Consider the following 24,284-nt stretch of genomic DNA (forward strand, 5'->3'; position numbering starts at 1 on the left):
TGTAGAGAACAGGAGTGATGTGTGCACGTCTAGATGTATTTGTTAAAAAGCAAGTAGCAGCATTTTGTACAAGTTGAAGTCGTGAGATGGAGGTCTGATTCAAACCAACATAAAGAGCATTACAGAAATCCAACCTTGAACTAATAAAAGCATGAATCGCCTTTTCTAGATCATGTCTGTGAAGGAAGGGTTTAACTTTACTGAAGTATTTTTCTAACTACGTATTAATGGCTTTTCCAGCTTTTATGGTTCATGTGTGTGTGTGTGTGTGTGAATGTGTGTGTGTGTGTGTGTGTGTATATGTATGTATGTTTGTGTGTGTATGTGTGTGTGTCGGTGTGTGTGTTTGAGTGTGTGTCGGTGTATATGTGTTTGTGTGTGTCTGTGTGTCAGTGTGTGTTGGTGTATATGTGTTTGTGTTTGTGTGTGTGTGTGTATGTGTGTGTGTGTGTGTGTGAACATGACAAAGTCTTGCAGCTGCTGCATCATTATCAGCTGGCTGGTGGACTAAAGCGTGGCGTGTGGCGCCCTCTGGAGGCCCGATGCAGACACTAACTGCTCAGAGGTCCATCCATCCCATCATAAAACTCACTCATACAATTACACTTTCATTTAAATTACAAACCAAGATAACGATACTGAAGTGAAGTCTGGTTGTATAAAGTACTTTATTTTCACTATATTACATCCATAAGTAACACAGTGACATAATCTACTATTTTGGTCATATGTTTCATTCACTTTCTGCAATAAAACGAGCCTAAAAGCAAAGTCCTATTGTGGGAAACCTTGGGACAAAATCATATCAAATGGTGGCCTGTGTCTAATTTGTGTCAGTTTTTTTAAATTCCATATATAAGTAGTCTCGCTTTGCCAGACCTTTCTCCACAGCACTGCGAAGGAAGGTCTGGCTAGTCCACACAGCATTCTGGGATGGGAGAAAAACCTGCTCTGATTTATCGGCATTTCTTTAAACCAATCACAATCGTCTTGGGCGGTGCTAAGCTCCGGACGGAGCCACGGTGCCTCTGCTAAATAGTCTCAGGAAGGAACTTGTTTTGGTGGAACGTGTACGTTCAAAAGTAGTTTTAGTCGTGCAACAGAAAACTCAGATTGGACAGATAGTCTAGCTAGCTGTCTGGATTTACCTGCAGAGACCTGAGGAGCAGTTAACCATAGTCCTCAGAAACCCACCGGAGGTTAGAACGCCAACACAAAGGAAGAGGAAGGTGATGGGCATCCAGCCGAAAATGACGGTCATCCGGCGGAATTAACAGCCGCACCTCCGCTCACAGAGCTCCGCCCCTCGGCAATCCCGGAAGTGAAGACAAGTATTTAGTGCTATTTTAAGTTGTTTTGTTTTTGTTTAATTTAGGTCTCAATACCAAGAGCGTCAGGAAGAAAAATAAAACCAAGGTAACGTATCACGCAAGAGGGCAGTCCTGTGCCGAGGTAGGTCAAGGAGCAGGAGCGCGGTAGCTTCCGCTTCATCCAGGTGATAAAAGACGCTGGCTTAATGAGCGCTGTTGGTGCCGTCAAGTGTGCAGTGAAAGAGAGTAGTAGACAAAGAATCTTAGTCAGGAAATTTGGACAGGGTGCATCAGTGTGCAGGACATTTCAGAGACTGCTGGTATGGGTCCATTACAATAAAAAAAAACAACTCCCTTTCATGCTTTAAACTCCCCAAACTCAGAACCAACAGAACAGTCTTTTGTACCGGCAGCCATTCTACTTCTTAATTTTATAAAGAACCATAGAGAACGTATTGACTTACTATTTATTGATTGTTTACTGTTTTTTATTGTTTTTAACTATGCCTGCAAATTAGGCAATCTCTTCTATCTATTACTTTTCAGCAATGAGCTAATTGTGTGTTTTCTCTATTTTTTTCTATTTAAAGGTTTTCAACCTACTGACCTACCTACAAATTGCTCGTATATATCTGTGAAAATTAAATAAACCTGGAGAAGGAGTGAGTTGTCACCATGTCCTCTGTCGTCATCAACTTATTTTCAAGTTTGAGGCAGTCACTGATAAAAAAAAAAAACACCCAGATAACTTGACATAGACTAATCCATAAGCAACATTTTTTCACAGTATTTTGGTCATATGTTTCATTCACTTTTTGTAATAAAACTCAAGCAAAGTCCTAAGGTGGGAAACCTTGGGACAAAAATTGAGTGCTTTAACCCTCCTGTTGTCCTCGGGTCAAATTTGTTTCAAAAAGTTTCTACATCAGAACATTTGGGTTTTCTTTCAAACAAATTGTCCAAAAAATTAACATGGCTGATTCACTACAACACTCACAAGTTAAATAAATGATCAGTTCACTACTTTCATTGAATTTGGGTGTTTTAGTCAATTTCATAGCATTTGAAGAAAAAACAATTGATAAAAGAACTTTGAAAAAAGTGACACAAATGTTAAAGAAAGTGACATATGTTAAAGAAAGTGACAAAAATGTCAAAAAATAGTGACACAAACGTCAAAAAGTGACAAAAAAGCGACAAAACAGTGAAAAAAGTCAAAAAAGTGACAAATGTAAAAATAAAACTGGGGAAAACCCCACAAAAACTTCAAAAGGCTCAGAAAAAGTCGACAAACGTTGAAAAAAGTGACAAAAACATCGGGGAAAGCCACAAAAGTGTCGAAAGAGACGACCAAATTGTTAATAAAGGTTTTTCATTTTAAATTTTGACTCAGAAAAAAGTTGCAGGTCGACGGGAGTACAACACAAGGGATAAACATTTGGGAGGATCTGTCATGTGATCACGGTTGAAGTCAGCGAGCTTTAAAGGTCCCATGGCATGAAAATGTCACTTTATGAGGTTTTTCAACATTAATATGCGTTCCCCCAGCCTGTCTATGGTCCCCCAGTGGCTAGAAATGGTGATAGGTGTAAACCGAGCCCTGGGTATCCTGCTCTGCCTTTGAGAAAACGAAAGCTCAGATGTGCCGATCTGGAATCTTCCCTTTATGACGTCATAAGGGGAAAGGTTACCTCCCCTTTCTCTGCTTTGCCCGCCCAGAGAATTTGGCCCACCCATGAGAGAGAGACATCATGGCTTGCAAACAAGCAAAGTGGCAGTTGGTCAAGGCCACACCCCCACTCTCCACCTCCTCAATAGCATTTAAAGCTACAGACACAGAAATGGCACATACTAAGGAAAGCTCATTGTGGGACTGGCTCTAGTGGCTGTAATTCTGCACCAAGGCTGAATTTAGGGAAAGAGACTTCAGATACAGTATTAGGGGACCACTAAGGTCTATATAAAGAGACTTCAGATACAGTATTAGGGGACCACTAAGGTCTATATAAAGAGACTTCAGATACAGTATTAGGGGACCACTAAGGTCTATATAAAAGAGACTTCAGATACAGTATTAGGGGACCACTAAGGCCTATATAAAAGAGACTTCAGATACAGTATTAGGGGACCACTAAGGTCTATATAAAAGAGACTTCAGATACAGTATTAGGGGACCACTAAGGTCTATATAAAGAGACTTCAGATACAGTATTAGGGGACCACTAAGGCCTATATAAAAGAGACTTCAGATACAGTATTAGGGGACCACTAAGGCCTATATAAAAGAGACTTCAGATACAGTATTAGGGGACCACTAAGGCCTATATAAAAGAGACTTCAGATACAGTATTAGGGGACCACTAAGGCCTATATAAAAGCATCCAATGAACACCATGTCATGGGACCTTTAAAGACGCTTTCAGCCCCTTCTGTCCCAGAAAGAAGAACGACAACAAAACAAGGCTCAGCAGTTGTATACGTCCAGATAACATTTTATTAATTCACTTTTTAAAAACAGAAGAAAATAAATCCCATTTGTTTTTGTAACGCAGTGATGAATCTGAGACCTGTTTGGGTCCGAGAGCATCATGGGAGAAGAGAGACACGTACAGAGGTATTTTAGCTACAGACCGCTGACGGAGAGACATTTGTTTCTTAGAACCTGTCACCTGACTTCACTTATTTAAAGAGAAACTTTATTTAACGCACAGTGACAGAAGTCTCAGCCAACACCTCTGCAGCGGAATAGTGTAAACATGGAGGCTTATAGAAAATATTTTATAAATACAGAGAGCGTTGCATTTGTGGAAAAAAAACGGAGAAAAATATACAGTCTTGTTTTTTTAAACTTTGTGTGATCTTTTTCCCTTGACAGTTCAGTGTTTGCAGCGAGGAAGAGACAGAGGCTCTCAAAACCCAACGATGGAGGAAGATGATGCACGCCATCTCCTGGTTTTACACCGGCTAGTTTCATTGATTGATGTACAAGAAAGGGTGTGTGTGTGTGTCTGTCTGTGTGTTTCTATGCGTGTTTGCCCACAGCAGTCTGTCTGTCTGTGTGTGTGTGTGTGTGTGTGTCTGTGTGTCCCTGTGTGTTTCTATGCGTGTGTTTGCCCACAGCAGTCTGTCTCTCTCTCTGTCTCTGTGTGTGTGTGTGTGTGTGTGTGTGTGTGTGTGTGTGTGTGTGTGTGTGTGTGTGTTTGTGTGTAAGATAATCCTGCCTGTAGTGAGCGTCCAGAGACAGAAGCTGAAGGTAAGGAGAGGAAGAAGTTGTGTTTTGGGTAAAGAAGAGGAAAAAAAAAAAAAGGAAATACAGGAGAGGATGAGAACGCTACGGCAACAGATCTCATGTCCAATTTAAAATATGACAGAGAGGAGAGATATATATATATATAGCTTGGTAAATATTGGTATATTTTCTAGTTTCTTCACTCCAAAAGTGACAGTAAACTGAATGGATTACATCATCTTGGGCTTCGGGAAACACTGACTTACATTTTTCTCTGTTTTCAGACATTTCAGAGACCGAACACCTCATCCATTCATCCTGGAAAATAATCCACAGATGAATGGACGATGAACATAATGGTTGGCTGCAGCCCTAAGACGTGACATGGTTACAGGTATGAGAGACGACCAAAGTGACAGAGAAAGTGACGGGGAGGGGAAGGAGAGGTCAGAGGAAGAAGAGGACTGTGGAGGAGAGGAGAGCCGAGTGTGTCCCGCGTCCGTCTCACAGTCCCGTGTCGTTGTAGGTGGGCGTGGCCACCTTCAGGATGCTCTGCGCGTTCTCCTCCACCAGAGGGCGCCACTTGACCTCGCCGGTCAGCATCAGGTCCTCCCCGTCCAGGGCGTCGATGAACTGCATCTGCACAAAAACGGACACGTTGAGGCTGCGTTCACACAAACGCAGGTCTTTCCTTTCATGTTGAACTTTGGTAGTTTAGTTTACGTTTAGGCTGCGGCGGGGGTTGCTGCAGGCTAAACACACCATAACACACACATAGAAACACACACGCATTCACATACAAACACAAAAACATTTTGTTGTTGCGTGCGTGCGTGCGTGCGTGCGTGCGTGCGTGCGTGCGTGTGTGCGTCAGTCCGTGTCTGTCCGATACAGCGGTGGCTTGTTCTCTCCACGCGCTGCTTCTGGGCTCACGAGAGATTAAGGAAAGCGAGAAACGAGAAGATGAAACGAGCGGGGGGGTGGGGGGGACGAGAGGGGTGCAAACAGTGGAACAGAAATCTGCAGAGAAGGGATGAAAGGAAGTGAGCGGATGCAGCCTGCAGGTGTTTCTGAAAGCAGGAGAGTGTTTTCAATCTCACGGAGGGAAAGAAAATATACAGAGGAGAAAGGGGAGGAGGTGAGGAGGTTAGCGGGTAAGGAAAAGTGCTCAGAGGAGGGGTCAGGGGGTGAGAGTGAGGCGGAAACGGGCAGAACAGAGTGTCGGGTTGTAGCAAACTCTCCAGATACTGGCAGCTGACTTCTGGTCTCCTATGGACCAGGATTAGATTTAAGAAGTATTCAGATCCTTTACTGAAAGGGTAACTTGTTGTTCTGTTTCCCACCTGGACTGGATTTTTCCATGGTTTTTTGTCTAAGTCGGCTTTCACACCTGAAAGTGCGAACCAAACATAATCCAGCAGCCCTAAGCAGAGGAAGAATGTGATGTGACAAAGGTCGACGTCAACACACACACACACACACACACACATCCAGTAACGGGACAACCCAGACTGAACCCACCTGTTTGCGTACGTATTCCACCATGAGCTCCAGCTGTTTGGGGTCATCACACTGGCAATTGAACAGGTTTCTCCACAGAGCCGCTGCCAGCACGCAGTCGTCAGACAGGATTCCCTACACACACACACACACACACACAAGTCATTCAGTCCGTAAAACCAAAGAGATTCAGCGTTTCGATGGCTTCCGTATGAGTGTGTAAAACAAAGTATTTCTCACCTCATCGTATCCAAATATTGCTGCGTAAAACGTCTCCGTCATGGCTTTCATTCCTTCCTTCCTATGGCTGGCATCAATCTATACATGATAATATAAAGAGACAGAAAAATCAAAGCGAAGCACATTAGACACAGGTGGAACACGGAGTTGTAAGAGGAGATTCCTCTCATCCACTGCAGTGCTGGACTGACAACCCCCTCCTTCTTACTCGGCTCTCTCTCTTCTGGAACACTGTGGTTTGGAGAAATAACTGAGCATTTGGCACTGATGCCACATTCAAATTCTGATTGTGGCGCTGCTGCTAGCCTGGTCTGTACACATGTATGTTTCCCATTAATAACATGAAATAATAGCATGTTCTTCAACTTTATTTTGTCAATATTTTTGCGTTTGTACGTTTGTTTATATACTGATCTGATTACAGCAAAGACAACGTCGGCAGTATTGACGGCAAAATAGGCTTTTTTTTATTACATTTATATCTGCATTTATGTCAAAACCTAGAGACTTTCAAACATCAAAATGTCATTTATTAATATGTATTCGTGTCAAAATGACATATAAACATCTTTTTGTATTCTATTTTGCCTGGAAACGCTTCCAACACACTTGCGTGTCGCGTGAAAAATAGCGGTCGGTCCCATTTCTAGCATGCACGCGTTTTCTGAGACGTGCGTGTCACGCAGACAGTGTGTAAGATCTAACCTGTTAACATGGGAGCCGAAATAAAAACGGACACGCCACGCAGCCAGCGGGCAGCCGGCCTCACATTGTACGTACGGGATGCAGTTCCCTACTTGGAAGTTATTGCAAACTAACTGTGTGATTGGGTCTTTATGTCTATTAAAGCAGACAACGAGCACACCGTGAAATGAGGGACGACGGCGAAGTCGTTGTGGAGTGTGGTTGGTTTCAGCTGGTTTGCAGCGGTCATTATGAACGTGGAGAAAATGACCAATGTTTTTACTGTTCCTAACCACAATTAGCATGAAACCTAAGAGCCACTCCAATCACTGGTCCTGGTTGTGTGTGTTGTAAAAATACATGTGCTGCGCACACACTCACACTCACTCACTCACACACACTCACACACACACACACACACACACACACACACAGGGACAGATATATATATACACACACACACACACACACACACACACATATAGAGACAGACAGACACACACACACACACACACACACATATAGAGACAGATACATACACACACACACACACACACACACACACATATAGAGACAGATACACAAACAGACAGACACACACAGACAGAGACACACACACACACAGACACACACACATAGAGACAGATACACACACACATATAGAGACAGATACACACACACACACACACATATAGAGACAGATACACACACACACATATAGAGACAGATACATACACACACACACACACACACACACACATATATAGAGACAGATACACAAACAGACAGACACACACAGACAGAGACACACACACACACACACATATAGAGACAGATACACACACACACACACATATAGAGACAGATACACACACACAGAGACAGTCACACACATATAGAGACAGATACACACACACACACACACACATACATATAGAGACAGATACAAACAGACAGACACACACAGAGACACACACAGACACACGCATACAAACAAACACACACACACACAGACAGTCACACACACATATAGAGACAGATACACACACAGACAGACACACACACACACACACATATAGAGACAGATACACACACACACAGTCACACACACATATAGAGACAGATACACACACACAGACAGACACACACACATATAAAGACAGATACACAAACAGACAGACACACACAGACAGAGACACACACACAAACAAACACACGAACACGAACACACACACACACAAAGAGTGACCTAACAAACCACACTGTAATTCCTCATCTCCGACCTCTTTCTGTCACACAGAGCAAAATGAGCAAAACTAAAGACCTCATAAATACATAAAGCCCGCTGAACCTTGGCTCCAGTTCAACCATCCTACATGGTTAACATCATGGATCATGTAGATTTGGTTTTTTTAGTGTTAAGCTGCCACAAAAATTATTTTACAAGTAAATTAAAGTGACTTGACTTGTATGTTTTTCTATACAGGCAGACCGTTTCATCATGTCGACAGCCAACTGTTGTTCAATTGAAAATCTCCCCAAATTATAAGATCTGGACTCGAGTCACATGAATTAGATTTGAGTCGGGCATGAGTCATGACTCCGATAGCCTCTCATTGCCAGCTCTATCTCCACAGCACTGTGGGGTAAAGTCCGGCTAAACCACAGATGTACTGGGACGGGAGGAAGAAAAAAAAACGCTCTGGGTTGTTTGCATTTCTTTCAACCAATCACAACCGCTAAGCTCCGGACGCAGCGGCGGTGAATAGTCTCAGGAAGGAACTTGGAAAGAATTTGCACGCCGCAAATAGGGGCAGAACGGTACACAGAAGTCACGGTTCGGTTCATACCTCGGTTCAGACACCACGGTTCGGTACAATGGAGGGGAAAGCATAACATTATTGTGCATGTCTCAGGCTGTACCACCTAGTCTCATCCAGTCTCTTCCCTGAGCTAGCTGAAACAGCCAGAAGTGTGTAACGTAAGATGTAAACAGTAAACAATAAGCACCCCACATCATCTCCAGACTCCATCTAGAACTTGTAAACAAAATAAGATTGGGTCTTGTAAATTATAGTGTGGTCCAAACCTACTCTATCTGTAAAATGTCTTAAGGGTGCTCTAAGCGACGTTGGGTGACGTTACTTCTTGTTGACGTTCAACGTATTTTCAAATAAAATAGAGACTAGCTCGCCCCTCCCTCCTCCTCATCCCGTCCCCTCCCCATCCCTTCCGTGCTTCCGCGCACTAACCCCGCCAACCCCCACCCCCTGTTATGTTTGGTGGTGCAGGTTGGCACAGTTTGTTTTTGTTGGCGTTTGTGGAGGCTGGGCTGTCTACAGAGACCGCATTTTTTTACAGTGTGTTCAGGGGACAGGCAGCTAGCAGATAGTGAGGAGATGTTTTTTTACAGTGTGTTCAGGGGACAGACAGCTAGCAGATAGTGAGGAGATGTTTTTTTACAGTGTGTTCAGGGGACAGACAGCTAGCAGATAGTGAGGAGAGGTTTGCTGTATGTGACAAAAAATGTTGTAGCCTAAAAAACGTGTGACATCGCTTAGAGCACCTTTAAAATAACTCTTGTTATAATTTGATATTAGAAATAAAATTGAAATATCCTGGAAATGTACTTCCGTTGATCCAGAATATGACTCGGAAGACTTTCGCCTTGACTCGACATCAAATTAACAAAAAGACTACTGAACATCTTCTGTTGCTCATCTTGAGGGTCAGGTCGATAAAAATGACCACAGATATAACGGTATCGGCATATATCATACATATGATTCATAAAGTAGGGATGCACTGATGCATCGGCTGAACATCGGTAACGGGCGATATTTGCCTCGTTAACTGCCATCGGCCATCGGGGAATAAAAATGACATTCGCCGATGATTATATGTGTCATGAACGCTGTGCTCAGGAGAAACTTTTTTTCCCTCTTTTTATTTGGGCGGGGGGAGAGACCGAGACGGAAGAGGGCACCCGTGCACTCTCCTCAGTAACTTAGATTAAACAAAGAAGATGGCGGTCATGTGGCAATATTTTACAGTTTCAGAGAAAGATCAGCGTTTTGCAGTTTGCAATACGTGTTCCATTGAAATTTCAAGAGGGGGGGCTGTTAGAAAATCATTTAACACAACAAATGGAGGCGGTGTACGGCGATTACCTGCAAGCTGACGGAAAAATGAAGCTGCCAAGAAAGCGCAAACCCCCGGTAAGACTCAGACTTCAATTGACACGGCGTTTGAGAAAGCCAAACAGCTGCCTCCAGACAGCGCCAAAGCGAAACAAATAACAAACAAGGTGATGGAGTTCATCGCTTTAGATGACCAGCCTTTCTCTGTAGTGGAGGACGTGGGTTTTCGGAGTCTGATGAAGTTTATGGAGCCACGCTACACGCTGCCGAGCCTGCGCCACTTTGCCGAGGTCTGTCTCCCCGAAATCCACAACATTGTGGCCACGCACATTCATGAGCTACTGGCTTGCGACATCGCTGCAATCAGTTTCACCACAGATATATGGAGTTCAGATGTAAGCCCTGTGAGCATGCTTAGCCTCACGGCACAGTGGATTGATAAGGACTTCAACCTGGTGAAGGCAGTGTTGCACTCCCAGGAGTTCGCAGGTACCCACTCTGCATCTGCCATCTCGGAGGCATTTGAGAAAATGTTCCAGACGTGGAAAATCTACAAAACCAGAGTGCATGCTGTCGTGAGAGATAATGCTAGGAATATGACGAAAGCTATGATGGACAGTGGTGTTTTTTTTTGGCTGCATGGCGCACACACTGCAACTGGCTATTCATGACGGTGTTTTTAGCCAGCGCAGCCTCACGGATGTTGTGGCAATTTGCCGAAAAATCGCCGGCCACTTTAAACACTCACCCCTCGCCTATTCACGTCTCCAGGCTGTGCAGATCCAGTTGGGAATGAAACCAAAAAGGCTACAGCAAGATGTTTCCACTCGGTGGAATAGTACATTTTATATGATGGAGAGCTTGCTGGAACAAAAGCGCGCACTTGCTACATATGCCGCAGACTACGACCTCCCGGCCACTCTCAGTGCGCACCAGTGGCAATTAATTGAAAACTTTATAACACTCCTCTCCCCATTTGAACAATTGACGAGAGAAGTTAGCTCATCAGAAGCATCAGCTGCAGATGTCATCCCCTCTGTGACAGCCCTGAGACGTCTTCTGAGTAAGCAGGCTGACACAGACCACGGCGTTAAAACAACAAAGACCTCATTATTAGAGGCTGTAAATAGACGCTTCGATCAAATCCAGTATGATCCCATGTTCTGCATTGCCACCTATTTGGATCCCAGATGCAAGGATCGTTACTTTGATGAGGATGTTAAACAACGCGCTCGAGAAATACTTGAGGCACACCTGTTGCCTGCTGCCGGTGCAGAGGATGGGACGCGCGATGGAGAGCGCGCACATCACACAGAGCGCAAGAGGCAACGATCCGACAGAGCAGGGCCCTCCCTGCATGATGTGTTTGAGGAGATTCTGGAAGAAAATGGACCAGAGAGGACAAGTACCTCTGTATCCCAACAACTGGGTATTTTCCTGGCAGAGACCACTATTCCCAGAGGTGAGAGCGCACTCTGCTATTGGAGAAATAACCACCTGCGTTTTCCAGAACTCACACAAATGGCACGCAAATACCTTAGTGCGCCATGCACCAGCACCGAGAGTGAGCGGTTATTCAGCTCTGTGTCTCATGTCTTGGACGAAAAGAGAAATAGGCTTTGCTGTGACAAGGCAGAGATGCTTATCTTTGTAAAGAAAAACATGCATCTTATTAAGAAGTAGGCCAGAGATACAGCAGGTGACTTATGTGTCATTAATGATCAGAAGTGGAGGTACGGTTTTTCTTTTAAAAGATGCCCTCATGATCCAGCCTGTGAGTTCTGAAACTCTGTAATGTTTTATTCTGTATGAGAAATACACAAGGTGAAAGATAGCCCTATTTATGTTTGTATTTATGAATAACAATTTATTTATTTTAATAATGTTATTTATTTCACTTGTTTTTGCATTTACACTTGTATTTTTTTTTATTTATCAGAAAAATATTTTTTATTGGGCCAAAATAATCTCATTGATTTAAGTTTTTGTTTATCAGGCTAAAACCACTCAAATAAGTTTGTTGGGCAATGTACTGAAACAATCTTTTCATTGATTAGTTAGCAGTCAAAGGTTTTTGAATGTTATTTTTCAGAAAAGAACTTGTCATAAATAAGGTTATAACTAATGTCAACCAGAAAGTGACATTAAAGGTTGTTTTTGTTTCATAAATTGGTCTGATTGAATTTGTGCTCATTCTAGGATAGTGTGATCAAGAGCCGAAAGACTTGTATGTTTCCGTGGCACAAAAGAAGGAATAAATAACAAAAAGAAAAAACATCGGCATCGGCCATCGGCCAAGTTGTTATGTTAAACATCGGTATCGGCCCAGAATTTCCCAATCGGTGCATCCCTATCATAAAGTAGTAATAGTAATGTTTTCAGAGGGCACTTTTATGTATTTTGACTCTTATTTTTCAAGTTTACAGTTACTGTCAACTTTGATAGTAAACTGCATTGAGTGTTCAGTGACGGTATAATATTCTGGCCCGCAAACACACACACACACACACACACACACACACACACACACACGCACACACATACGCACACACACACACACGCACAGACACACACACAAATTTAAATAAGACAAAGACAAATACACAGGTAACTAAAGTATGTTTTCCCCTACGAACGTCGCTGAGACTTAATTCCAGTATAATTTAAGCATGAGAAGGTCTCTCTGAAAGCTACGAGCGACCAGAAGCCAAGATTTAAGTCTGTGATGTCAATGAGCGACACTTCCTGGAGCTGCTCCACTGAGAAAGAATAGAGGACCAACTCTGTGGACACGGTGACCGCAGCCAGGCGGCCTCCCCGGGGATCTGACTTCACTTTCTGCTCGACAACTGTTGGCACAATTATGCTGATGTGAACCTTTAAATAAACAAAAAAAAAAAAAAACACCTGCATCCTATGTAGCATGCAACGGCTTAAAACTTAAATGCACGGTTGCATCAGCCCGAGGCGGAAATGTTTCTAGAATAATGAATATTTATTCAACAGAATGACATTCAGTTGTTGTCAGATGGAGCAAAACCAAGCACTGCTACATTTTGGAAAGCGCTACAACCAATCAGGGACCTGGGAGTTGAAATGCTGAAAATAACCAGTCGCACAGCTCGTGTTTAACAGATGTTTTTGTGTGATGGGGTTTGTTATATTGAGAGAAACCTCTTTGCCACAGTCAGATTTCAGCTGCTGAGATGAATCGATTAGTTGTCAACCATTAAATTAATTACCAACTATTTTGATAATCGATTAAATCGGTTTGAGTCATTTCTTTTACATAAAAACAGTGACTCTTCTCTGCTTTCAGCGTGTTCAATGTGAATATCTTCTAGTCTCTTCTCTCCTCTGTGACAGGAAACTGAATATCTTTGAGTTGGGGACAAAACGAGACATTTGAGGACGTCATCTCGGGACTTTGGGAAACACTGATCCACATTTTTCACCATTTTCTGACATTTTAGAGACCAAACAACTCATCCGTTCATCCAGAAAATATAGAAATAATCGTTAGTTGCCGCCCTAACACACACACACACACACACACACGTTAGTTTTCATGATGTTTCATAGACAAAACGTTCAACTGATAAATCAACAGAAATATCACCAGATTAATCAACAATGGAAATCAAAGTAAGTTGTGTTTTCTGAAAGTTTGAAGGGAACTTTAATAGCTCAGCAAAATCCAAAATTAGAGTACAAATGTTTTGTTCCAGACTCTAAAAATGGACTCAACAAGAAAACTCATTCACATTTTGTCACCATCTGTAAACACCGTGGGTGAAACTTTCCACCAGCACATATAACTGGTGTACAGATATCAGATTAAGGGTGCTATGTTAAGGAAACACTCGCCCTGTGTGTGACCACAGGCATGCTGTGCATCAGGCTGTACGTGTAGTGTAATGTAATGCACGTACAACATGTGTTTATGGTGTTATATGATCCTGCCAAATGACCGGATGGAGCCACACACACGCAGGCAGAAGAACGCACACGAACGCAGAGACACATAGATCAGGGTTGGGCGATGTCCCCTAAATTGGCAGTTGACGATGTGTGTGTGTGTGTGTGTGTGTGTTTACATAAATCTTTTTCTCTATTACTATGGGCTAAGAGTAAACATAGAAACAATCAGACATAGGCTACATTTAAATGCCCTCTGTAAATAGACAGTATCAGATGGCTATGCTGCCCTGCTGGTAGGGGCAGTTTTTTACAACTTGACCTACTTTCATTGAACTACGGTGCAGTAAAGTCAATCAGATGTCCGTGATCTGCGTAGCGACAGCACAGTGAGACGTTTGCCTTCAACAGAGCGACAGTAGTAACCTAATATACCATCATTACTGAGATTAAACTGCATTCTCCGTTATGTTTGCACCGAATAACGCATTCAATAAACAGAAACATAACTCTTGCAGCGCACATGAACAGATGCGCAATATTACCTCACACGTAAAATAGCACCCTCGTGAATTCGCCTGCTGTTGCTAACGTACATTCATAAATCCTGTATAACATCGTCCCGTACCCACAGGACATCAGACTTCCTTATTGATGCACGCACACAGTAGTGTCCACAAACTTAGTCCGATGAGGGGAGAAAGGAAAGTGTGATAGCGTTAACGCCTTTTCTCTCTCGCTCGAGACCGCTGTGTCCACTAGCAGGTAGAGCGAGCTACAACTGACAGGGAGAGAGAGAGAGAATGTATCACTAACAGCCAATCCAGTCTGCTCAGAGCGATGGTCTTTTTCACAAATAGGTTGCACGTAAGGGGGGAAAAGGTAGCTTCCACTTAAGGGGCCATATCTTGCACCTGGCGCAGCGCAGCCCAAAGCCCGACGCAAGTGTCTTAGCTAGTTTAAGACCTACGCAGTTGTCAATTTCCCGTCCAGCGTCTGCGACTAGGATTAGTGTGTGTCTGACAGGGTGGAGGGCCAGCCATCACGACGGACGATGACATCGTCCATCGGCACAACCCTAACACAGATGCACACGCACGCAGAAACACACAGATGCACACACACAGATGCACACACACACCCTTACCCCCATGATTTTGCTCCTCTGCTCCACGTCCTCCCACATGGAGTGGACGATGTAACGGCACATGTACTTCCCTTCTCGGCCCTCCTGACGCATCCGCACCAAACACATCCTAACAGAGGAAACACACAGGGAGAGAGAACGAGGATCGACGTGAAGAAAAATAAGACCGATGGGATCAGGAGACAGGGACAGAAGGGAAGACAAAGAGCCGTAGTATGTGTATTAGGGCTGCAAAGATGAACCCGTTAGTTGTCAACTACTCAAATGAATTACCAACTACTTTGATAATTGATTCATCGGTTTGAGTAATAAAAACTTCTCTGATGTCAGCTTGTTAAATGTGAATATCTTCTAGTGTCTTCTCTCCTCTGTGACAGCAAACTGAAGATCTTTGAGTTGTGGACAAAACAAGACATCTGAGGACGTCATCTTGGGCTTTTTGGGAAACTCTGATCCACATTTTTCACCATTTTCTGACATTTTAGAGACAAAACAACTCATCCATTCATCCAGGAAATAATCCGCACAATAATCGACAATGAGAATAATCGATTAGCTGCAGCCCCAATGTATGTGTGTGCATCCGTCCGTCCGTGTGTGTGTGTGTGTGTGTGTGTGTGCGTGTAAAAGACTCACCACACATGTAGCTGCGCTACCAAGAACCAAGAGTTGAGTGTGTCGGGGAGGGAGCACTCTGGAACAAACAAAGACGCAGCGTTACAACACTCACGTGTGTATTCTCATCTTTGTTTCTACTCAACATGCTGGTTTTATCGTAGTGTCCAAGTGTCTGTAAGGACTATAAGAAAAGCACTACACAAATAAGAGCTGATACGACAGTATTGAAGGAAAAAGAAAAACAACAAAAAACGCATATTCAAATCTCAAAATTTAAAATCCACCACCTACCAAACGGACAAAAATCCAAATATTCGGGTCCAGCCCAATTAAGATCTGTGCAATATATATATATTATTAGGTGTATGCCCCGTGCGTGCGTGTGTGTGCGTCTGTCTGTCTGTGTCTCCGTGTGTGTGTGTCTGTGTCTCTGTGTGTGTCTGTGTGTGTGTGTGTGTGTGTCTGTGTGTGTGTCTCTGTGTTTGTGTGTCTCTGTGTGTGTGTGTGTGTGTGTGTGTGTGTGTGTGTGTGTGTCTCTGTGTGTGTGTGTGTGTGTGTGTGTGTGTCTGTGTGCGAGTGTGTGTGTCTCTGTGTTTGTGTGTCTCCGTGTGTGTGTGTGTGTGTGTGTGTGTGTGCTTTTATGTTATATACCGATGTGTGCAATATAGTTTCTTTTTAGGCACTGCTGGGAGGGGCATTCGCAACTTTGTTGTATTCATTGTAATATTATGATAATTAAGGCGTATATGTTATCTTCCTATCCGAAATAATGGCCTGAAGGCCCTAAGGTCAGCAGACCAAACTACCACCTACTGGCTCTTATGTATCGTCTGGTTTCAAGTCAAACCAGGCTCTGTTAAATGACTTCCTTCTTCACTGTGTGTATTGTCAACAGTTTCCTCTGTTTCCTGTTTTGCTGCTGCTCTTCACTTACTGTCAAAGAACTCGTCGTAATTGACTCTCTCCACGCAGCATGTGTACATGCGCAAGGCAGCAATCTTGATTTTCTGTGAAGACAAAGAGGGGGGGGGGAATCAGTAACATCATAAACATCTTTAATAGAAAGGGCCCTATTTGTGGCCGGGTTGGCTCAGTGGGTAGAGCAGGGGCACATACACTGAGAGGTGTATGCCTCGACGTAGAGGTCCAGGATTCGAGTCCGACCTGTGATGATTTCCTGCATTCTCTCTCTCTCTCTCTCTCTCTCTCTCTCTCTCTCTCTCTCTCTCTCTCTCTCTCTCGTCTCTATCAATTAAAGGCGGAAAAGCCCAAAAAAATCTAATATAATCTTAAAAAAATAAAAATAAAAAACAGGGCCCTATTTTAACGATCTAAGCGCACGTCCACTTTTGCTAGTTTGACGGCAGAAAAAAGGCTCTAAAGGGTTGTACTTAGTGTCTTCATTAATCAGAGGTGTGTTTTGGGCGTAACGTGTAATAAACCAATCAGAGGTCATCTCCCATTCCCTTTGGACCTTGGATCATTGCTATTATGATGGAGGATTTGCACCGTAATATTTTTATTTGTCATTTTTTGCATGTGTGTGTGCTGCTGTGCATCCCTGTGTGTGTAACAAGCATAGTGTGAGCGCGCTGTGCACGAGCATTTTACTAATTTGCTGTTAAAATAACAATGAAATGCTGCGTTATTGACTTTAGACCAGGTTTTTGTTGGTCAATGGCGCGATCACTTCCCGCTGCCTCAAGATAGCAATACGCCCAGAATGCACCTGAACACACCTCCCTGTAAGACCAGCACACCCAGAATGCACCTGAACACACCTCCCTGTAAGACCAGCACACCCAGAATGCACCTGAACACACCTCCCTGTAAGACCAGCACGCCCAGAATGCACCTGAACACACCTCCCTGTAAGACCAGCACGCCCAGAATGCACCTGAACACACCTCCCTGTAAGACCAGCACGCCCATGGGCGCAGGTGCATTTGCTATTTAAGCGACTCGGGTCGCTGGACAGGAAATGGACATCTGGGTCGGTCTTAAACTAGCAAAAGACACATGCGTCGGGCTTTGCGCTGCGATTGGTTGATTGCATGTTACACCCAAAACACACCTGATTAATGAAGACACCAAGTACAACCCTTTAGAACCATGCGCTCAGTGCACAGAGCCTTTTTTCCGCTGTCAAACTAGCAAAAGTGGATTCGTACACGCCCTAAACACACCTGCGCCAGGCGCTTCACGCCGTGCGCTTAAATCGTTAAAATAGGGCCCTGAAAATATAAAAGCAGATAAAATAGGAGATTTTAGGACGCTAGTGTGCGACAATGAATAAGCCGTCGCTCTAAACACGTAATCCGCACGCGATCCTTGCCGTCCCCAGAATGGGCCGGTCTCCCCCACCTGTCTCACTTTTTAATTCTCTTTATAGGCTTACATAGACTGGGACACAGTTCAGAAAGCAAGAATCCAGAAGGCAACACACAGCCCTGGGAGCAGAAACGGAGGCATGAGGTCAGAGGTTTGTCCGCTGCTCGTGCCAAAACGTTGCCGAGCCGGCGTGGAGCCCGACACTCTGCAACATGGCACAGCAACACACATTCCTCCACACACACGCCACCTCCTTTGGACAAAACCCTGCACATAACCACACCATGCCGTGCCTGTGAATGTTTACGCTTTACTGATGTGTGCGTTCTTGGACATCGACGCTCACTACGAGTGATGCAATGGACGTCACCAGAAAAAGCAGAACAATATTAACAGCACTTTTATGATTCAATGGCCATCCTGCCAACAGCAATTTCCTCGATTATTAGAAGTGTTGACACTCAGTAGTCGGGTGATGGTTAATAAATGACGCAATACAAAGTGCATTTCTTACCGTAATAACAGAAACTACTGATGTGGTTCACAATCACCACAAAATACAAGTTAATGAGGTATTTAAGCAATGAACTAAATCCACGTCAGTTAACTTGACAAAACAATGCCCCTGCAGCGCTCAGCTCAATCCAACGGCAGCATTATGTGAACATTACATCATGTCTGTCCATGTGTGTTTGTGTTGATTTGTGGATTAGAGCTAGGTTAAAATAATCAACTCCACAATTAAAATCCAATAACTTTAGCCAGATAATATCAATGTTACTTTTAGACTAAAGGTAACCCATTTTGGGCATGTACTAATTGGCGCAATTCTTAGGATGTTGACATTTTACACATCCGGCAAACTTTCCTATACTGACATACTAATTATATTCTCTGAAGTGACTGAAACGGGTTTCGTGCTTCTTGCGTTCAGCGTGTAGATTCAGTGCGGACGGTGCAGATGGTCGCCGGGAACCGCTTGTTCCTCGCCTTAAAAGTTCAATTCATTTTAACTTAGCGGGCCGGCTACGTTGAGGCGTACGTTCCAAAACTACTCTTTCACTATAATCAATGAAACTGGCGACACCGGCAGAGAGCAGCGCGTAGTGCTGCTTATGCTCCGCGGAGATCCGCTCGACAGGCGTAAAAACAGGACCGTCTTCTATTTATATATTTCACGCGAGGCGTGTGCGGCCCTTTCACACAGAAATGGATCATAAACATAAATTTAAACTGCCGATAAACAGGACCGATGTTTCCCAAGATACATTGCGCGGCAGACACGCTCCGCAAACGGTCCGCATACGTTACGCGTTCAATGTAGCTAAAATCGTGTAACCTTGCCCCTATTTTCAACGGTTACTAACTGTTGCTAAATAGTTGTGTGATGGCCCTTAACTCTCTGTCTTTCATTAATCCCGCTCGTGTTCGCACCTGTTACACAATGTGTCCTAAAAAGTTCAGAGGCCAGTTTTTCTTTCCCAGATCACCTCTTCCTAATTTTGCAATCTCGCTCCCTACCTTTGTCCCTCCACTTCCCAATCCTTTTTACTCCCCCCCCGGTCCATCCCACCATCACTCACCCATTTGTTGTATTTGAGCGGTCCGGTGAAGCCCATGGCCTCAATGAGCTTGGTGAAGGCCCCGACTTCTTCCTCCGTGTGCTGGGGCGTCTCTTTCACGTTGCAGAGCTGGAGGGCGAGAAGTGGAAAAAACCAGTGAGGGCAGGATGAAAAAACAGGGGTGAGAGAGAAGAACAAAGTGTGAGAGGTCACAACAGACGGGAAATGTAAGAGCGAAAGGAGGACAGAAGAAAGGAGGGAAAGATGAGGGATAAAGACAGAAGGATAAAGCCTGATTTAGGGTTCTGCATTGAATCTAGGCTGTAGGTACGTACCAGGGACGCACCGAATCCAGGATTCGACGAATATTGGGCTTTTTTGACGGGGTTTGGTTTTTTCCCCACTGAACCCTACGCTTGCACTACGCGTGCTACGCTGGTCGACGTAATGACGCCGCCGTTGATTACGGGAAGGTGTTTAGGTAGGTGGAGCGTTCAATGCAGTAGGCTGTGAGAAAGTGAAAATGGAACTCTGTAGCAGAAAAAGTGTAGTTTGGCAGTACTTTCAGTCAAAAGAAGGCCATTCAAGTCCAGCTACATGGTGGCAAGGACCCTAAACAATACACATCACCGCTGTTACAACATCTGGTATGAAACATCCGGAAGAATACGAGTTGTGCATGAAGGAATCTACAGACAGCAGCCAGAATGCAGCAACTTCAGGTACGGCAAAGGAAGGACAGTCACTGTTTACTTCATTAATGTGTTCACTGTGTTCATGGACTGAGGATGGGACGAGGATTCGGTATTCAGTTTCGGATTTGGCAGATTCTTACCCAGTGGATTCGGTATTCAGCCGAACCCCAAAAATCTGGATTCGGTGCATCCCTAGTACGTACACAACATCTGTGGTAGTGTCACATTTCCCCCTACTTATATCCAGGTTCTCCTTCGCCATGAACAAGTTGAGATGAAGGAGAGGGTTAACTTCTCCTGCTACAGCTTTATGAGTCAGAAGGTCAGAAAGAACAGGGGAGACACTTTGTTTCTCTGTCTCCACCGCCGGAGTCTAATCCCTGTCACTCTCTGTGACACACACACACACAAAATCCCTTACACGCACTCGCTCACACGCACACTCGCTCACACGCACTCGCTCACACGCACACTCACTCACTCACACGCACACACACACACTTGCTCACTCGCATACACTCGCTCACACACTTGCACACTCACTCACACACTTGCTCACTCGCATACACTCGCTCTCACACACACACACACACACACACACACACACGCTCACACACACACACACACACACACACACACACACACACACACACACTCGCTCACACACACACACACACACACACTCGCTCACACACCAGCGCACAAGTATAAAATAAATCCTCCACTTGTGCAGGCCACGGCGTGGGCTCTGCTACCGTAAATCAGCCTTAAGATTAGAGGCGTTTTTGAAGTAGGAGAGTGAAAGAAAAGAGCGAGGGGAAAGGCGAAGAAAGACGAGGGCGAGAGAATGAAAGAAGCCTTGGCAGAGATGACACAGCATGAGGGGAAACTACGCCTTGATATTCTCTGTGTATACACTCTATGACCCTCATTACATCAACAACACACAGTTTCTCTGACACACACACACACACACACACACACACAGGGACACAAGCACACACCCCAGTGTGACGACACACACCTGGGGAGCGTGGCCTTTACTGGCTGAGCGCAGCTGTTGAGTAAATTAATATACTGACCTATTCTAAGCTGCATGTTGTCTTCATGCCCTGACAGTTTCATTACTGCCTCCGTGACCCCAGTTACCCCACAGTGGGGCTGGGTATCGCTCCAAACATTGGTACCAATACCGCTTCCTGAACTGATTTGCTGCACAATATATCGTGCAATATCATATACCAACTGCCGCAGTAAACACATAGCAAAAAGCTGCGACATATCGCGAAAGACCCCTAATACTCTCACTGAGCTGAGTGGTAAGTACTTCATCACCTACTTGGTACTATACCCTGTATACATGTAGGGAATAGATACAGGGTTCAGATGCATTTTAACCAATGACTTTTTGGCAAATTTCCATGAGTATGTTTTCCTGAAAATGTCAGTCGACATTATATGTAACTTTTCCAGGTTTTTTCAAAACGTATGAACCCTGTAGATACTTCTTTTTTATTTTATTTTTCCAGTACAATTATTATTTGCATAGGCAGTATGTAGGGGGAGCAAACAACAAAACAACTAAATGTTTGTTGTCAAATGTTTGTAATAGGGGTGTAACAGTAAACCACAGTAAAAATATTGACGATAACAATTAACGTTTTCATTTAAAATGTCATTATTATCACGGTGGATTACCACGGTGTGGAAGCCGCGTGTTTAATCCTTCCCAGCTTCATGTGTGTCCTGAAGTTGCCGCGCGAGCGCACTGCGTAGCCTCCAACTTGCCTCCATTGACTTACATTACCTTGCGATTGCGTGTGAATTGACGCCGTAGCGAGTAGTATGAAAGGGCGAAAATCCGCGTAGAGGTTGGTCAGGGTGGTGGATGGGTCAAAGACAGGAATTTCAACCAGGAGACCGGGGATCGTGTCCCGCGTGGGACTTTGTGTACCGCGTGTGGTGTTTCCTTTCCACGTTTGTTGTTTTCCTAAAGGAAATGAGTCGGAGGGGAAATGCAACGCTACCAAGCCACGGCCGAGCGACGTGCGCGGCCGCGACGTGTAGTTACATTTTTCGAGAGGTGCACGTCAGTCTACGGGGGAGGGTCCGGCGTAGACGTAGAGGGGTGTGCGGGGGTACACCTTTGATTCTACGCACAACTATAAAACGGCCTTAAGAGGACTAAGTCTGAAGCGTGGGCATGTTTTGGTTATTATAAGAATTCCCAAGGACAGTTGATGGAAGATCGATATCCTGTCTGCAGAACGTGCTAAAGGCGCCAATATGTCAATTCCTTTGATGTAGAAAGTTGCACTTTTTGATAAGGTTTGGCCTATATTTCTGTAATATAATAAACACTGTTACACTTTTTGAAACTATTACAGCTTGTGTAGGCCTATCAGTGCTTTCTGAACATATTGAACACTTTTTAAAGCGCGACAGGGTGCCCGGATAGCTCAGGTGGTAGAGCAGGGCGCCCATATACAGAGGTGCACTCCTCGACGCAGCAGGTTCGACTCCGACCTGCGGCCCTTTGCTGCATGTCATTCCCCCCTCTCTCTCCCCTTTCATGTCTTCTTCTGTCCTGTCAAAATAAAGGCTGAAAATGCCCAAAAAATAAACTTTAAAAAGGCGCGATAATACCAAAAAAACTTGATAATTTTGGTCACTGTATGAGTATGACAATGTACTGTGAGTCAAAAAGGCTGCCTGGTTCAAGATGGCAAGATGGCTAAAGGTTGAGGGTGGAGCACGGCTGTCATCAAGGTGTCTTGGAAGCAAGTGACAAGTCTGCAAGTTAAGCTAAAGCTGCACTTGTACCCAGATTGCAGCTCGTGTTATAGTGGAATGTGGATGAATCAGAAAGCTATATGTATGAAAGAAAATAGGATCCAGGTTAAAAAAAAAAAAAACAGTAGTTACCGTTTAAGGAATATGTGCATGTATGGAGAGTAAATGCATTACATATTTAACCAGAAGGGCACCCAAGAGAGCACAGACCTCCACAAAGGCAATCCCTCACCTCACTATGTCAATGCAGTGGAAATGTTCCCAGCCAGTAACTCATTTCACTGATTTTTTTCCGACACCACATGAATGAATGCAGCACAAATGCCCCCATCGCGCAGTGCGAACGAAAGAGAAAAATAATTTGCGTACCCGCTTCCGGGATTCACATCAACTCCAAAATATAACAGGCTCTTCCTCGACCCGTGCTACACTCTTCCACCAAGTTTCATCGTGATTAAGTCGTCTCTCCAGCCTGCTACTGACAACCCCTACATCCGTGTTTCTAAAATCGGCTTCCTATTGTGTGAACGTGGGTGGTGTTACCTGTGTTGTGGTGTGCAGTGTCCGACATGGTTTTAAACACGGAGAGGGGACTCTGGCCAGTTGGCAAGCTCTGACACAACAGGCTTCCTGATCCACAACCTGGACGGAGACAGAGAGAGGAGACATTACAGTAGGACATGAGAAGCTTTCAACTAGGGTCGGCTACCGTTCACATTGTTACCATCATTATTATACTGCAGGAAACGCTGTCTGCGTGGGGTTAGGAAAGGTACAACTACACTTGCAACCGCATTTGTTTAAACTAACAGTTCTGGGTTGGTTCTGTTGGGGGTTGATGATAAAAACAGATACACACACACACACACACACACACACACACACACACAGGCAGATACAGACAGACAAAGATACACACACACACACACAGACAGACAAAGATACACACACACACACACACACACACACACACAGAGACACACACATACAGAGAGATACAGACAGGCAAAGACACACAGATTCAGACAGACAAAGATATACATATATACACACACACACACACACACACACACACAGAGACACACACACACACACACATACAGAGAGATACAGACAG

The 24,284-nt window shown here is 44.3% G+C and overlaps 1 protein-coding gene and 1 long non-coding RNA gene across 2 annotated transcripts in view; both read right to left on the minus strand.

The window, feature by feature from the left end:
• Positions 1-3,784: 3,784 nt before the first annotated feature.
• Positions 3,785-24,284, minus strand: part of LOC116056471 — a 25,242-nt gene continuing 4,742 nt past the window's right edge. Inside the window, exon 2 of the long non-coding RNA XR_004897539.1 lies at positions 3,785-4,318. This is a non-coding gene — a long non-coding RNA (uncharacterized LOC116056471). The remainder of the gene's footprint in view (positions 4,319-24,284) is intronic.
• The window catches only part of LOC116056469 (ubiquinol-cytochrome-c reductase complex assembly factor 1), a 20,888-nt gene continuing 1,086 nt past the window's right edge, over positions 4,483-24,284 (minus strand). The window contains exons 2-9 of the mRNA XM_031308597.2: positions 23,711-23,809; positions 19,701-19,808; positions 16,721-16,793; positions 15,805-15,862; positions 15,169-15,277; positions 6,280-6,357; positions 6,061-6,174; positions 4,483-5,178 (exon numbers count right to left, since the gene is read on the minus strand). Coding sequence (XP_031164457.1) covers positions 5,044-5,178; positions 6,061-6,174; positions 6,280-6,357; positions 15,169-15,277; positions 15,805-15,862; positions 16,721-16,793; positions 19,701-19,808; positions 23,711-23,809 — 774 coding nt within the window. The 3' untranslated portion in view covers positions 4,483-5,043. The remainder of the gene's footprint in view (positions 5,179-6,060; positions 6,175-6,279; positions 6,358-15,168; positions 15,278-15,804; positions 15,863-16,720; positions 16,794-19,700; positions 19,809-23,710; positions 23,810-24,284) is intronic.

Source organism: Sander lucioperca, chromosome 6, assembly GCF_008315115.2.
Source record: "Sander lucioperca isolate FBNREF2018 chromosome 6, SLUC_FBN_1.2, whole genome shotgun sequence".
In the NCBI taxonomy this organism is placed as follows: domain Eukaryota; kingdom Metazoa; phylum Chordata; class Actinopteri; order Perciformes; family Percidae; genus Sander; species Sander lucioperca.